This window comes from Carassius carassius, chromosome 27, assembly GCF_963082965.1.
Source record: "Carassius carassius chromosome 27, fCarCar2.1, whole genome shotgun sequence".
NCBI classification, from domain to species: Eukaryota; Metazoa; Chordata; class Actinopteri; order Cypriniformes; family Cyprinidae; genus Carassius; species Carassius carassius.
In genome coordinates, this window is record NC_081781.1 from 587,501 (window position 1) to 605,438 (window position 17,938).

General features: G+C 36.6%; 1 protein-coding gene across 4 annotated transcripts in view; it reads left to right on the plus strand.

Moving 5' to 3' along the window:
* LOC132106368 (MAM domain-containing glycosylphosphatidylinositol anchor protein 2-like) overlaps positions 1–17,938 on the plus strand; it is a 121,058-nt gene that overhangs the window by 92,188 nt on the left and 10,932 nt on the right. For 2 of the 4 annotated variants that reach the window (XM_059511983.1, XM_059511984.1), the window contains exons 8-11: positions 4,757–5,077; positions 8,365–8,634; positions 16,661–16,809; positions 16,997–17,174. In XM_059511983.1, coding sequence (XP_059367966.1) covers positions 4,757–5,077; positions 8,365–8,634; positions 16,661–16,809; positions 16,997–17,174 — 918 coding nt within the window. The remainder of the gene's footprint in view (positions 1–4,756; positions 5,078–8,364; positions 8,635–16,660; positions 16,810–16,996; positions 17,175–17,938) is intronic. The other 2 variants (XM_059511985.1, XM_059511986.1) reach the window with 1 other exon arrangement.

Genomic DNA, 17,938 nt, shown 5'->3' on the forward strand with positions numbered 1-17,938 from the left:
CACACACTATACACACACACACACAATCACGCTCACACACACGCTCACACACACTATACACACACACACTACACACTGTACTATTCTATAATTACAATTTTATTAATGTTTTTTATTCATTCACAATGCATTCATTTATTTATAATAGTGTTAACTTTTTATTTACTTGAGTTCTTTTATTTATATATATATATATATATATATATTGGTTTTTTTTGTTTGTTTTTTTTTGTTTTTCAAAATTTTATTATTTCAATTATTGGTTTAAAATCATTTTACATTTATTGATTTATTTATGTATTTATTTATTATAAAAAACATTCATTTTTATATTTTATTCTTATTTGTTTATTTGCATTTAGCATCTCTCTGCGTTAACCCCTGATCATCTGAGCGCAGTGTACAGTGCGCTCATCACTTCTGTGTTCGTTCCCTCGTTAGTGCTCGGTTTGGAGGTGAATGTAAGTGTTCATCATAGTGTTCACTTACTTTACTAACTTCTCTGAGAGCCGCTCTCAGCTCGATTTGTGTGGTTGTGTCGTGTTGCAGAACTATAGGAAGATGATGTGCTTAATATATGTCTTTTTTAGTATTTGATTTGTTTCAAGGGATGCACAGTATATTGGTTTACAAATGGATTTTTGCATTGTTAGTCTGATTTAGGGCTGGCTGATGTATCAGATATTTATTTGGTCTTATCTTTTTTATTTGGTCAGTAAGCCGATGAGCTGAAAGTCTGGTGTTCAGAGCCAAGATATTACATGTTGCTGAAAGATGATCTTGTTAATTAGAACAGAAATTACGAGGGTAAAGTGAGTCAGTTTAGTTCATATTCGACAGTCTTCCTGAACGTTATTTAATAATCCATTCATAATCAATTCTTTCATTCTTTCCTTCTGTCTTTCTTTTTGTTTTCTTTCTTTCGAAGTATTTATTTATTTATAATTTAATTGTTATTTATATTTTTATTAATTCACTAATTGTGCTATATAATTAAATGTTGTTTGTTTATAATTTTATTTATAAATCTATTTTAAATATAATTCCATGTCTGTTTTGTGACATTTGTTCATAATATTATACGTTTTTTTTATTCATATATTAATTTATTTATAATAAATTTTTATTTGTAAGTTTTTATATATATATTAATTCATAATATAGATTATTTATTTATTTTATTGAATGTCCTCATTTTTATTAATATATTTATTTATTGTTATTTTAAAATAGAATTTATGTATTTAATTATGGATTTGTTTATTTTTATATAATTTTATATATAATTATTTTTTATAATATAATTTTTTATATTTTTTTTTATTTAAAGTTTCCTTGAAAGAAAGAAAGAAATAGCCCAGTTTAAGCCATTAAAAGGAAAGTCAACAAGAAAATAAAAATAAATTAATATTAAAAAAAAGAAATACATTTTTAAAAAATGAATGGAAGTTTAATAAGAATATAAATAAATACAGAAAAATAAAAAATAAAATAATAAAATTCAATTAAGAGTTAAATTTTATTATCAAATCATTTATTTTTAATCTTTAGATACTTACCGAAAATAAGAAATGTGCCTTGGCAAGTGGCTGAAATAAAATAAGTTTTTTTTATAGTATTTCAAGTAACATTTTTATAATCGTTTCAGTTTTAATTCTGACCCTGCTCGTAATTTCTCAATTGTTTGGCAGTGTTTTTGTGGCTCGTTAGCCGCTAGCTTCTCTTCTTTAGCTGAAGCGGTGCAGTTAATGATGTATTCAGGAGGCGTGTGCAGAGATTTTCTCTTCTGATAGCAGAAGGACTAAATAATGACGAAACGCTCAGCCTTAAACACAATCAATCTTTATTCTGCTCGTGTGTTAATGAAGCCATAGCCATATCTGGACGCTTCTATCCTCCGCCGAGCAATTAATCTCAGCATTAGTGGTCAGACTGAAATATATAATGAGGACTCGGAGAGGACGGCCTTCAGTCGCCCTCTCGCTTGCCTCGTCCTTTAACACACTCCAAATCACAACCATTAGTTCTCTCGCTTTCTATTTCACTTCGTTTATCTGCTGCTCTCAAACAAAGGAAGCAAAACATATCCACTCTTATTTGGTTTGTCCATCATGCCATAAATGAGCATCTGATCTAGAGCTGAGCCTAAAATTACAATTTGATGATCAGCAGCATTGCATCAGTGTCTTATCAATGGAAGTGAATGGGTGCCGTCAGAATGAGAGCTGATAAAAACATCACAATAATCCACAGCACTCCAGTCCATCAGTGAACATCTGGAGAAGACAAAAGATGAAACACATCCAGCATTAAGATGATTTTAACTCAAACACATAGAGTCTATAATCCATAATAACACTTCCTCCAGTGAAACAGTGTTCTAGTCTGAATCAGGAGAGAAATCTGCACAGATCATGGAGCATTTAAACAAATATGTGGCTGGATTTTGATGATAAAGGACAATAATTGTACAATTATTCTGAAATATAAAAAAAAAACGAATTAAAATGTTTGGACACTTAATGGTAAAATCATTTTAGTTTTGTTTAAAAGAATGGTATTTTGCGGGTTACTGTAAGTTGTCATGAAGTTAATGCAAATGTATTTTAGTTTCCTAATGCACGTGTTTTTGAGGGGTGTGTGACATGTCTTGGTGTTTGAATCTCTGATTGGAGACTGGTGTGTTGCCATGGCGATGCAGATGTGATGTCATTTCCCTTCGAGGCTTCAGTTCTGAGCGTGGTGCTTTGATCTCGTCACAAACACTGACAGCTGAAGGGTTTCTGCAGTTTACTGTGTTTATACCGATAGAAAGCATGAAGAGAGGATTTAATTCCCTTCAGCTGAGCCTCAGAAACGCCTTCTCTGTGTCTGAGCACATCTGCAGAGTCTACAAGCTCGAAAAGGAACTATAATTAAATATTAAAAACAAACTTGTTTTATTTAATCTAGTTAACAACAGTTAAACAGTGATGTCCTGCCTGAAAGATAGCTTATATAAATATTTGTATAATGTATAAAAAATTACATTTAATTAAATTAAATTTTTACCTTACTGTTTTTCACCATTGGGAATAAAATAAAAAATACTAAAATGAAATGTTACCAAGTAAACATATTTTATTTCAGATATTTCACAAGGCAACATAAAAATATGTTAAATAAAATATAAAAACAAAAATGATATTATATATAAAAATATATTATTTGAAATAAATAAAAGTAAAATATAAAACACTTAAACTTATTTTTATTCAATTTGCTGCAACGTAACATGATGATTATTTGAAATATAATAAATATATAACTATTTTTCATTTCAGTTAGCTGTAAAGTCAACATAAAAAATAAAATAAAATATAAAAACAAACCTTTTATCTTATTTTTATTAATTTTAATTTCATTTTTTAAAACATTTTTATTATTTGAGATCAAAATGAAATAAAATACAATTAATTACTTAATTAAATATAACTTATTAAATATAATAGGTTCAATAAATATTAATATTTATTAAATATATTTAATTAAATTAAATATAACATTTAGTTTCAAAGGCATCATAAGGTGTTTCATTGTTTAAAATAAAAATAAATAAATAAATATAAAATAAAATAAACTGAAACTGTATAGACATAAAAAAGCACAAAAAAAGGTAAAATTAGTATAGAACATTCAAACTTGTATAAAATAGCTACTAAACAAAAATATATTTAAAAAAAGAGAAATTAATATATTTTAAGCTAGTTGCATATGCAACATAAAAAACATTTTCATTATTAGAACTTACAACATTAGCTAGTTGCCTATATAACATAAAAAGACACAACTTTATAATTCAAATACAATAAAATATATTATTAAAATATATAAAAATGTAACTTAATTTTATATAAAATACAATTTTAAAATGAAACCTAGATGGATATTAAAAAATAAATGCATACATAAATAAAACTAATACATCCTGTTATTAATGAGTAAGTCTGTCCTATTACAAATAAAGATAACAAGATCCATTTAAAAGGGCAAAATCCTTTTATCAAATATGTTTTTTAAATATATATTTTTTTTAATTATATAAAAATGTTTCAGTGCAATTATGTAAATTTGTTTTCATAAACACATTCATTATTTGAAATAAAATACAAGATAAATGAAAAAAAAATCATAAACTTGTATTGTCAAGTCAACATATTTCTTTTAAATATTATTAATATTTTAAATTAAATAAAAAAACTTAATTAAAATATTTTTTTCTTCAGTTATTTTAACATAAAACTTAAAAAAAAAAAAAAAAGTAAATAAAATAAAACATAAAAAGGTTAAACTTGAAAGCTATTTGCCAAGGCAACATAAAAACATTTTTATTATTTTAAATGAAATTTAAAAAAAATATATTTTATTTAGCTAGTCACCAAGGTAAAAAAAATATATATATATAAAAATATATCAAATAAAAATATATCTTTAGCCCTCCATATAAGCATCACTTGTTCAGTCAGAAGGTCTTTGCATAGTTACTGGAGTCATCCATGTTTTAAATAATAGAAAATTGCATTGGTGCGTTGTGGTGTTTAATGTAAGTACTGCTTGGGGGGTGTTTAAAGCATTTAATGACGTTACTGCTGTTATTTCTGATGCTGTTTGATGGACTCAGTGATCCAGCGCAGCCGTGTCTCGCTCACAAACACACGCTCACGCATTGACCGTCCTGCAGGGCCCCGTCTGCTGCCTTTCTAGAGCCCCATATCAGTCCCTCCTCTGTTTTTCTCTTTCTTAGTTCCTCCGAACCTGACCGTACCGCGGGGCAAGTCTCCGATGGCGGTGCGGGAGGGCGACACGGTGGAGCTGGAGTGCCTTGTTTCAGGGAAACCCAAGCCCATCATCCTGTGGTCTCGGGCGGATAAGGAGGCGCCGATGCCGGACGGCAGCATGCAGATGGAGAGCTACGACGGCGTTCTGCGCATCGTCAACGTGTCGCGAGAGATGAGTGGATCCTACCGCTGCCAGACCAGCCAGTACAACGGCTTCAACGTCAAGCCCAGAGAAGCTGTGATCGAGCTCATCGTGCACTGTAAGAGCCTGTCATACACACAGTGTTCAAACCATTTTACAATGAAAATACGAAATAACTCTTGAAACAAGATACATTTACAAAAACCTATACAGCAAAATAGAAAGATTACATATATATATATATACAATTCAAATACACAAAAATACTGGAAAACGAGGTGAGGGGTTTTTCTGAAGAACAGCAGACCGTTAAACTGTTCAGGACAAACAACTATCACTAAACACTAACACATTCAGGTTCAAGATCATTCAGGAGAGAATGCAGTTTTAAGAATCAAGGGGGGTGAAAACTTTTGAACGGGGTCATTTTTACCCATATGCCCATATGGCAAAAAAAACATTTTTTTAAAAATATTTCCCCCCGAAAAGTAAAAAAGTAAAAAAAGTCAAAAAATAAAAATGAAAACAAAAATCAATAGATGTATTTTTTGTGCATTTTTAAAATGCATATATTGTTGTCTCTACCAACTGTGAACATACCCACACACCAAAAAATATATTTTCAATATATATATATTTCAATTTCACAAAATTAAAAAATTGTTCTGCTAAAATATTTCAAAATAAATAAATTTTTCCCTCATATATTATTTTCATTTGAAACTTCATTCGTTGTCCATAACATATGTGAATGTACCCATATGCTAGAAAAATATATTTTCAAATACATTTATGTGCATTACATGTATTTCAAAATATAAATAAAATGCCCAAAAAATGTTTTATAGCACTATAATAGCATTTCATTTCTAAGTTGACTTTTTTTTTTTTTTCAAACAGTTCCAGGTTTGTGAATAGTTATCAGTGGGGTTTTTGTACAAGCAAACTCTAGCGGTGTTTTGGATCACTGGGGATGAATCTCAAGATGCCACACATAATCGCATCCATTATAACTTGAAAATGAAAGCAATTTCCGAGTCACACAAGTTCAGTCTGTTTTCTCTGAGCATCAGTGTGTGTTCAGGAACAATTACTGTACTTTCTGAAAGTCTGTCTGGTAAGGTTGAGGAGCTGGAGACTCACTTCGGACGCTGTTACTGTATCTGACAGGAGGATGCATTGGTTGGTTTGATGGATAGTAGCCCACTGGTGTATGCATACTCAGTTTTGCAGGCTCTGGGCTTCGGTCTGAAAGTCTTTGGGGAGCTGGAGGTGTGCTGGAGGCTGTTGTGTTTTTGGTGTGAATCATGCTGAGAGATAAAGAGTCTTGATGCGTGAATGGCATGAGAATGTGTTTGTCCTTCATGCACACTACCGATGATGTGTCAGTGATGGAGATGTAACAATATTGTAAATATCGTAATATTGGAAAGCAAAACTGTCTCAAATATGACTGCAGTGACCCTCTGATCTGGATACAGACTGGATCTGGTGGCTATAGTGACCTCGGAATAAGAGAGAAACAGACTAATATTAGCGTAGATGCCATTCTTCTAATGATGTAGCAAGTACATCGGGTGTTATGGGAAGTGTTTCCGGTTTACCTAATTAATGCAGCCTAAAAATCCTTTAACGGATTTGGATATTAAAAGCATATTAGTATGTTATGTGTATGCCAGGTTAAAGAGATGGGTCTTTAATCTAGATTTAAACTGCAAGAGTGTGTCTGCCTCCCGAACAATGTTAGGTAGGTTATTCCAGAGTTTAGGCGCCAAATAGGAAAAGGATCTGCCGCCTGCATAAAAAAGTATCCAATACACAAGACCATGCACAAGGAGGTAGTAATCATATACAAAGACCTGGGGATATGCATGATAGGAAACTCAGAGAAAAATATGTCTATGAATTAATGAAAGAAGTAATTTCCTTCAGCAGTATGTGTCTGTTTTAGAGAGAATTGAGTATGGAGGAAGATTATCTCTACATACTTTTAGGTCTTAAAGTTAGTTTATCATCTCCTGCTCAGAAACTGCTCGGACTGTGCGTGTTTGGAGAAACATCAGCGCTGGTGAAGAATGAGGCTGATGATAAAAGCTCCTCCATTATATGACGGCATTTTCTGGACAGACTTGAGACTCTTTCAGATTGTACCACATTTGCTTCAATTTAGAAAGAGAAGGAACGAGCCAGATACACATCTTTAATGCAGTGAAACCCTTCATACATCCAGCAGCATTTCTGTAAAAGCCTCGTCCTTGTACTGTATGTAGTTTTTTCCGGAAACAAACAGCAGCTATATCACAGCATCCAGATGGAAAACTCCCACATGTGCATTTGTCATCATATGACTCACTTTTGCAGCTCTTTCTGCTCTTCGTCTCTAAGTGTTTGAGTTTCAGATGGTCTCAGATGTGTTTGGTTTAGCCTCTCGCACCCGGCGCTCATTAAATCTGCTTCGGTTTTCTGGATGGAGTGAAGCTCGACCTCTCAGATCAAGAGAGCTATGTGTTCATCTCTCCTCTTCTAGCGTCGCTTAAACCACTCTTTATGTGGCTCTTTACTGATAAGCAGAAATTAATTTCAGCCGTTTGATATAATAAAAATATTATTTAAAGGCTTTCTCTAGGCTGTTAATGTGTAGCTGCATTCTAAGTGCTCCCTATATAGTGCACTCTTTTCAGTGGATCCTCATCGGAGCGTGCATTTAGATCTTACTTTATTTTATTTTCCATGCAACTTTACTGCACTGATTTAGAATTTGATAATTATCAGTGTAACTGTTTCATGTCTCAGTTGTACAGGTTATATGTATAAGACAGGATTTATTTTATTAGCATTTTTTCAATGTGTGAGTTGTTTTAGGTTGTTTTGAGTGTTTGATTTGACTGTTTGTATGTAAGATTCTTCTTTTATGTATTGTCTTAAATTATTTCTTGTTTTTGCGAGTCTTTGGTTCTGAACTCAAGTTTCTTACATTTATATGAATTATTTAATGATTCAATTCGAGTCCGATCTAAATAAAAAGTGAAAATATTTAAATGAGCACCTTCCATTTGAAAGATTTGACATGGATAAAATGCATATTTTCAATGCAAGCTGCTTTGCATAAAAGCATCTGCAAAATACACACATTTAAATGCATAAATAGCCATTAATGCACGATTATTTAATTTTTTTGTTGTTGTTGCATTTCCAATTTGTTAATAATGGTGATGTTTAAAGTTTACATGCATAATACAGAATAGTTGTATATTTACTCATATCTTCATCACAGAATGCTGGAAATAGTATGCCAAGGGAACCTTATATAGTATACTCTTTCCAGTGGATTCTTAATATTTTAGGTCAGAATTGTACTTGTTATGTGATGCACTGCAGTAATGTGTTTCTCCGTCCGTCTCTCAGATCCTCCGGCGGTGGAGCCGGTGTGGCAGGAGGTGCGGCAGGGTTTGGGTCGGATGGTGTCCATGAACTGCCGTGCTCTGCGTGCTCATCCATCCCGTGTGCTGCGCTTTGAGTGGAGACTGGGCTCACGTCTGCTGCACGCCGGCACCTTCGACTCGCGCGATGACACCGACTACATAGTACGCAGCCTGGCACGCGAGGGCTATGGCGAGTACACCTGTGACATCATCAACGAGGTGGGGCCGGGACGCTGCACCTTCCTAGTGACCGGTGAGACTCCACCCACTGCTGCAGAGCACTCACTTCCTCTAGTGGGCGGGACTTATGATGACAGACAGCTGGATTATGGTGCAACTGGACGGCTGACACCCTGAACACTTGGGGGATTTTTAGGGTGTTGCTGTGTGATTCTGGGTCATTGCTCTTGTGTTTCTGTGCAGTTTCTAGGTGATGCTTGGTCATTACTATGGTGTTACTAGCATCGTGGCTACATTGCAGAGAGAGAAAGAGAGAGAGATGTTGGTGTGTGTGTTCCTGTGTTTGTGAGTGTTGTTTCTCTTGTTTACTTGCTCTTGGTTATTGAGTAAATCACATCTTCCAGATGCTGTTCCCTTTATAAAAGGCAAAGTAATTGGTCAAACAAGACTAGAGATTAGTGTTTAACTCCACAGCTACGTGGCATTTTCAGCATGTGAGACAAATGTGAGATAGCTGTGTTCCTGTGGCTCAAGTGGCAGAGCATTGTGTTAGCAGCCCAAGGTTGTGGGTTCGATTCCCAAGGAACACGTTTTTTAGCCTGAATGCACTGTAAGTTGCTTTGGATAAAAGTGTCTGCTAAATGCATAAATTAGAGGAATTGCTCTTCTTAAAGGGATTGTTTCTGTCGTCATTTACTCACCCGTATGTCATTCGAAACCTTTGAGACTTTCAAATTTTATTCATTCATATTTCAAATGTAGGTGGATGCAGAAATGCTATGTGGTTGCGTTGCAGTTGCTAAGCCCAGAACACCCTAGCCACCACCCACAATCCCCTAGAAACAGCAACCAACTAGCAACTTTCAACTGCGTTGCAGTGCAGCCATGGAAATACTCTACCAACATAACAACTACCTAACCACAACACTGAGTGCATTAGCAACTGCAACCAGCTAACAACTGGTTAATCTTTTCAGCCATGTTGTTAGGGTGTTCTGTGTGGTTGCTAGGGTGTATTTGGTGGTTGCTAGAGCATTGTGAGTGGTTGCTATGCAATTTCATGTTTTTAGGTGCTAGAGAGTTGCTTTCCAATTACTAGGGCATTGCTATGCCCAGAACACTTAGCGACTGGGGTTTGTCCCTCAGATGCGACGCTGCTGGAGTGTTTATCTACTGTGTTTGGGTCTGTAGTTCAGTGTAGTTCAGATCATCATGAAGCGTCTCTCATGCACCAGCCATTCAGACTCGTCTACGCCACTTTTCTGCCATCTGCTCAGAGTTTTGTCTGCCAGAGAGAGTCCAGAGAGAGCGCTGGTCTGGCTCTGATCCGGTTCATTGAAGGTGTAATGTATCTGTGTTTATTTTTGCTGCAGACATATCGCATTGATTTCCTCTGCATGTACTCTAACGTCACAGGTTAACTAATGAATCAGTTGGATGAATGAATCTCATCCAAGTGGTAAAGCATTGCGTTAGCAGCGCAAGGTTGTGGGTTTGATTCCCAGGGAACACGTTAGGTAAAACATGTTAGCCTGAATGCACTGTAAGTCGCTTTGGATAAAAGCGCCTGCTAAATGCATAAATATAAATATAATTGTCTTACACAACTGCATTCCCAAACGGCAGCATCCACCTCCGAAAGCAATATCCGCATTTATTGTGTTTAGTCGGCTTGCTCATTTATATAATAAGTCATTTATTATATATGAAAATTTAGTTATTCAGTAGGTTACCTCTTAGGGATATTTAGTGTCAGTTTATCAGGAAGTTTTATTCTCTATGATTCGTTGGATGGAAAAGATGCTTGTTTTTGCAAAAGAGCAAACTGTATGTTTTATGCGATATTCCAATTTTCGTGCACAAGTTATATGTTTCTTATATGTTTGGTCCTTGCCTATCTGATAAGATTCAATGAGCTGAAGTAGGTTTGGGTCTTAATAGGTGCTTTACTGGGAAAATAACGGATTGGTGTTGCCTGTGTGAACAGTGCATGTTTAAGTTTAATTTTACGTCAATTTCCTGTGTGAAAGGGGCTATTCTCTAAGATGTTGTCCAGGTTGAGTTCAGAAGTTTCGGTGTTCTTGGATCCGGTCGCTCATGCAGAGAAACTGTGAGATGTTCTCCAGCAGGAGACTCAGTTCAGTGGGTTTAAGGCCGGATCAGAGGCGTCCTGCGGCGCTGGTTTACAGTGATCTGGTCTGAGCCGGCTGTGAGGACATCTGTGGGTCTGGAGTCCTGAGGAGATCAAACATGAGAAACTTCTTCAAGAACTAGTCAAACCAAACATTTATTCAGACACCTTCATCATTTCTCACATTATCATAGTTTATTGACAATGGTAATAAAATATGAAAAGAACTCATGATTGAATGAACAAATTCATCTTGATAATTTCAGATAACTTCGATAGAAAAATATATAATGAATTCGGTTGAATAGCTGTCAGCTGGTAAATTAAAGAACACAATTAGATCAAACCAATTTAGCTCAACCAATTACCAAGCGATGCTTCATTTTCATTATTTTTCATCATTTAGAATAATCACTAGAGAAAACGTTTTTTATTTTTTGCATATAATGAAAGTCATATATATATATAGATATAGATATAGATATATATATATATAGAGAGAGAGAGAGAGAGAGATATATATATATAGATATATATATATATAGATATATATATATATATATATATATATATAGATATATAGATATATATATATATAGATAAAGATATATATTATTATTTAAAGAGGTAATTCAGTAAAGAAATTAAATTTGAATTGATTTTATTTAATTCATTTACTATTATTTTTTTTATTTTTTTTGCATAAAATGACAGTCAGTGAGGTCGTGCTATATATAATTATTTCTTTTTATTATTTAAAATGGTAGTTCAGTCAAATTTTTTTTTACTTTTTAATATTTTTTGTGTGTATAATGACAGTCAGTGGGGTTCAGTGTTGATTTTATATATATATATATATATATATATATATATATATATTTTTTTTTTTTTTTTTTTTTTTTTTTTTTTTTTTTTTATTATTATTATTATTTAAAGAGGTGTTCAGTCAAAAGTGAAAATTTTATCAATAATGTATTTTACTTTTAAATTATTTTATGTGCATATAATGTAAATCAGGCCAGTCCAGTGTTGTTTGGACCTCAGTGTACTTGCATGAAGGTTTGGAACGAAGCAGGGCTGAAAATTACATTTTCACTGTGAAATCAACATATTCCCACCACATTACCGTACTTCACTACAGTAATGCCACATCTGATCGATAAAGTTGCAAGAAAAGTGTTTTGATCGTCAGAATGAACATCATCGCTCTGCTTTGTTGGGTTTTGTTTTATTGTGCCGGCTTTCATTTAACGCTCCAGTCATTTCCATTTTAAGGTGAATAACAGATAATGAGATACATCTGCTCGTTAATGTTCATGCAGAGATACTATGACGATCAGTCAATAGAGACGCCATCGCTCCTCCATCCATCCATGAGATGATTTACTGTTCTACACAAAATCTCTCATATCTGACACTCTGATGGATGACTTGTGAGTTTGATAACATTTATCTTTACATTTAGCAGATGCTTTATCCAAAGTGCATTCAGGTGACACTTTATTTTCTCCAGTATGTGTGTTCCCTGGGAATTGAACCCACAACCTTTTGCACTAATAATGCAAAGCGCTACCACTAAGCCACAGGAACTCAGTGATGATAACATTGTAAATAAGAATGAAAGTACTGTATTTTAATTCATAAACCTTGTTTGTTTCTTTTGTTTGTTTATAATATTATAAAATAATTAATTATTTTTACTTATTTTTTATTTATTAATCCATTCATTTGTACTATATTCCAATTTGTATTTTTATCATTTAATATATTTATTTATAATTACAGTTGTTTTTTTATTCGCTTTGGTACTATTTTCACAAATAAGGTGTACATTTTAAAAACTCTTAGTACAAAAATCCAAACTGATCACACTTGTAACACAGCTAGTCATTCTTTCAAAACCTGATCTCATGCTTTAATTCAGTTGCACATGTTTTCATTCCATATAATCATTGTTTCAAACACAAGATTATTGTAATATGTAATGAGAACATTTGGTTTAATCACCGAAACACAACAGTTCTTTCAGTTTAGTACTTTTAACATTCAGTTCGTCCAACAGCAAACAATGCAAGATACTGGTTTCAAATCGGCCTTAGAAGTGCTGAAATTAATATGCTACAGCACTATAAAAGACAGATTACACAGTTTACACATTAGGCAATACACTTTTATATACCAATATATTTAATACATTACCCAACATTTACATAATCTATAATTTCCAAAATATCCATCGTATGTGTAATCAAGTGAAGGATCAATGAAGACATCCTCTACAATAATTTTGGAACATTAGTTTTTATTTTTCAGATATAATTGTAACGTAGATATACTTTCTATAATGAAATTTAACTAAATGAGAAGAAAATATAATATTTAGTGCACACATTACATTAATTGGGATCAAGCCTGTCTTGAGCATTTGGCCATAGATTCTCATTCACATAACAATGAATGTTATCATTGTTCAAGCACCTTGGAAAAAACCTTTTGGCATGGCAAATTCATGCTTGACATTGGTCTACACTGATGTCATCACATGCATCATCCATGGCCTGAAGGAGGGTAGCACGCTCAAGGGGTTGGCGATCATAGACCTTCCACCTCAATGCTGAAATAAATTCCTCAATAGGGTTGAGGAAGGGAGAGTATGGAGGCAGCCAGAGGGTCATGAATCGGGGATGGGCCAGAAACCATGCTTGAACTACCTCTGTGAGGTGGAACCTGACATTGTCCCACACAATTACATAGGTGACCCCTTCACCTTGACAGGCTGGCTCAATTTCATTGAGAAACTCAATAAGATGTGCAGCATTATGGGAGCCAAGTAATGGCCTACGTCCTACAACACAATCTTCAGAGATAGCGGCGCACATGGAGATGTTTCCTCCACGTTGTCCAGGCACTTGGACAGTGGCCCGTTGGCCGATGATGTTCCGTCCACGGTGACGAGTTTTGGCCAGGTTAAAGCCCGCTTCATCAACAAAAATGTACTTGTGATGGTTCATATCAGCATCAAGCACCATAACCCTCTAAAAATATATATTTTGGTTAGTTCTTTTTACAGTGTTGTTCCAATATACATATGACGTAAGTGATGCATCAAATACAACAGTAATACAATATATAGTGATGTACCTGGACATACTCAGCCCTTAGTTGTTTCACCCGGTCATTATTTCTCTCAAAAGGCACCAGGTAAATTTGTTTCATTGATACCTTGTGCCTCTTTAAAAGGCGGCCTATTGTTGGTAGGCTGATGGATGCCACATTGGCAAAGGTGTCATTGTTCTCCTCAATTGCCTGCTTTATTTCTGACAGCCGTATATCATTCCTGGCCCTCACCATTTCCACCACTGTTTACTCTTGCTGGTCGGTCAGCACACAGCCACCGCTATGGGGTTTTCTTTCAATTCTAAGCATAGAACAGACTATCCTGTCAATAGATCATACTGTACGAATACTGCAAAATGTCTGATGAATTTACATGCATTGCAATTTACTTAAATGTAATAGTATATACATCCTCCACACTTACCGGTTTTCTTGGTGAAAAGTTTGGATGATAGAACTGACAGTTGATCTTTTTAGATTTGGATCAACTAATCTGGCAGCCTCTGCCATAGTAAGGCCTCGGTTCACCACATGGTCAATGATGATAGCCCGGACTTCATTAGAGACAACAGTTCTGCCTCCCTCTCTCTGATGACCAACCCTTTGACAGGCCCCATGCCCGACCTCTCTGTTGGGCCCCATGCCCACCTCTCTGACCTCTCTGTTGAGGCCCATGCCCACCTCTCTGACCTCTCTGTTGGGGCCCATACCCACCTCTCTGACCTCTCTGTTGGGCCCCATGCCCACCTCTCCGACCTCTCTGTTGGGGCCCATGCCCACCTCTCCGACATCTCTGTTGGGGCCCATGCCCACCTCTCTGACCTCTCTGTTGGGCCCCATGCCCACCTCTCCGACCTCTCTGTTGGGGCCCATGCCCACCTCTCTGACCTCTCTGTTGGGGCCCATGCCCACCTCTCTGACCTCTCTGTTGGGGCCCATGCCCACCTCTCTGACCTCTCTGTTGGGCCCCATGCCCACCTCTCCGACCTCTCTGTTGGGGCCCATGCCCACCTCTCCGACCTCTCTGTTGGGGCCCATGCCCACCTCTCCGACCTCTCTGTTGGGGCCCATGCCCACCTCTCCGACCATAACCACCTCTCTGACCTCTCTGTTGGGCCCCATGCCCACCTCTCCGACCATAACCACCTCTCTGACCTCTATGTTGGGGCCCATGCCCACCTCTCCGACCTCTCTGTTGGGGCCCATGCCCACCTCTCCGACCTCTCTGTTGGGGCCCATGCCCACCTCTCCGACCATAACCACCTCTCTGACCTCTCTGTTGGGCCCCATGCCCACCTCTCCGACCATAACCACCTCTCTGACCTCTCTGTTGGGGCCCATGCCCACCTATCTGACCTCTCTGTTGGGGCCAATGCCCACCTCTCTGACCTCTCTGTTGGGGACCATGCCCACCTCTCTGACCTCTCTGTTGGGGCCCATGCCCACCTCTCTGACCTCTCTGTTGGGGTCCACCTCTCTGACCTCTCTGTTGGGGCCTATGCCCACCTCTCTGACCTCTCTGTTGGGGCCCATGCCCACCTCTCCGACCTCTCTGTTGGGGTCCACCTCTCTGACCTCTCTGTTGGGGCCCATGGCCACCTCTCTGACCTCTCTGTTGGGGCCCATGGTCACCTCTCTGACCTCTCTGTTGGGGCCTATGCCCACCTCTCTGACCTCTCTGTTGGGGTCCACCTCTCTGACCTCTCTGTTGGGGCATATGCCCACCTCTCTGACCTCTCTGTTGGGGCCCATGCCCACCTCTCTGACCTCTCTGTTGGGGTCCACCTCTCTGACCTCTCTGTTGGGGCCCATGCCCACCTCTCTGACCTCTCTGTTGGGGCCCATGCCCACCTCTCTGACCTCTCTGTTGGGGCCCATGCCCACCTCTCTGACCTCTCTGTTGGGGCCCATGCCCACCTATCTGACCTCTCTGTTGGGGCCCATGCCCACCTCTCTGACCTCTCTGTTGGGGTCCACCTCTCTGACCTCTCTGTTGGGGCCCATGCCCACCTCTCTGACGGATCCCTTGTCCACAAGCTCTTTCTATTCCTTGCTGTCTATCCTGCTCCATGTTGAAAGAAATTATATTATTAACACTTTTATATAGTGACCAATTGTGGTTACTATGTGAAATCAATTAGCAATAATGAGTATTCATCATGTGTGGTTAGACATAATTTATATGTTCGTACAAATACGCATTTTTATTTCTGTAGTTCTCAAAATCCATATACTGTATATTGCTGACAAACCAATTTGAAATCTATAGGTTTACCAAACTGTTCAGTGATTAACCATTAAGATCAGTTGGATTAAATAATAGACAAATGTATTAAACTGAACGAGAAGAGATGCAAATCAAAAGTTTGATAGTAAGAGATTTATGAAAGGTGGTTACTGTGAATGAAACATTTATAAAGATGAAACACTTATTTAGTGTTGTGAAAAGAATACTTTGTGGTTTTGTGTATTGTACGAATACAATCGAAAATATGCTGAAATGTTTGAAAAAAGTGCACTTTTGATGATCTGTTGTGATATTAGTACTATGAGTTGTGAAAATGTACACCTTGCTTGTGAAAATAGTACCAAAGCGAATAAAAAAAACTGTATTAGATTTTATTAAAAATAATATCATGGAATTTATATAAAAAAAAAATTAACTGTAGTTTATTTTTGATAATTTGTGTGTTTTTGTTATTTTTTTCATTCATTCCTTTTTAATAAAATTTGCTGATTCATGCATAATATAATTATTTATTGTGTGTGATATGTGTGTGTGTGTGTGTGTGTGTGTGTGTGTGTGTGTGTGTGTGTGTGTGTGTGCGTGTGTGTGTGTGTTCTCGTGCAGGGAAAGCGTATTCTCCAGAGTTTTATTATGACACCTATAGCCCGCTGTGGCAGAACCGGCCACGTGTTTATGGCTATAAGCTGCAGTGGACGCAGATGAACCCAAGCGCTGTGGACCGGATCATGGCCTACCGCCTCGGGATCCGACAGGTACTAGATCTGATCCTGATGTCTACTGATTATATTCTCATCTTTAGGTGATGAATACAGGTGAATCATTAGAACAACAACACAGAGAGCATCCAGAACATCTCACATCTTCTGAAGAGCCTTGATTTCTTCAGCTCTCAGTCAGTGTGTTATATGTTCGTATGATCTCAGTCTGATCTCTGTGCAGACGGGGCAGCAGCGCTGGTGGGAGCAGGAGATTCAGGTGGAGGGAAACATCCAGAAAGGAGAGCTGATCACTCATAACTTGACAGAGCTCATCCGCCCCGAAGCTTACGTGGTTCGACTGACGCCCATCACACGCTTCGGAGAGGGAGACTCCTCCACCAGAGTCGTCATGTACAGCGGTACGATTAAACATCAGTCGTCTAACTACACGACAGAAACTGTGAGGACATTTCACAAATAATTAAACAAAACGGAAAGTAACACACTGAATGAAACAGGATTTTTAAAAAATGATTTTTGATAAAAATAAGTACCTTCTGCTCACCGAGCCTGCATTTATATGATCACAAATACAGTAAAAATTGTGAAATATTATTCTAATGTTAATCAGCTGTTTTCTGTGTGAATCTGTGTTAAAGTGTAATTTATTTCTGTGATGCACAGCTGTATTTTCACCATCATTCCTCCAGTCTTCAGTGTCACATGATCTTCAGAAATTTGCTGCTCAAGAAAAAATATTTTTGTGGAAACTGTGATGCATTTTATTTTTCAGGATTCACAGATGAACAGAAAGTTCAAAAGAACAGCATTTATTTAAAATATAAATCTACTGTAACAATAGAAATGTCTTCAGTGACACTTTTGATCAATATAATGCATCCTTGAGGAATTAAAGCATTAATTTCTTTAAACAGTAGTGTATGTCATATAAAATTGATAATCAATAATAGTTATAACTCATAGAAGAGTTCAGTATTTGAGAGTTTTATGTGTTATTGGTTGTTAATAATGCACTCACGCTGTTCTGTATTTTAGTAAACTAATATGAAAGAATGATGATGAATGGGTTCATTAACAATCACTAAAAGGGGTCAAGGGTCAGAGGGTTGTTTGTGAGTGACTGGAGGAGCTCTGAACGCAGGTTAGCTGTTAATCTGTCATC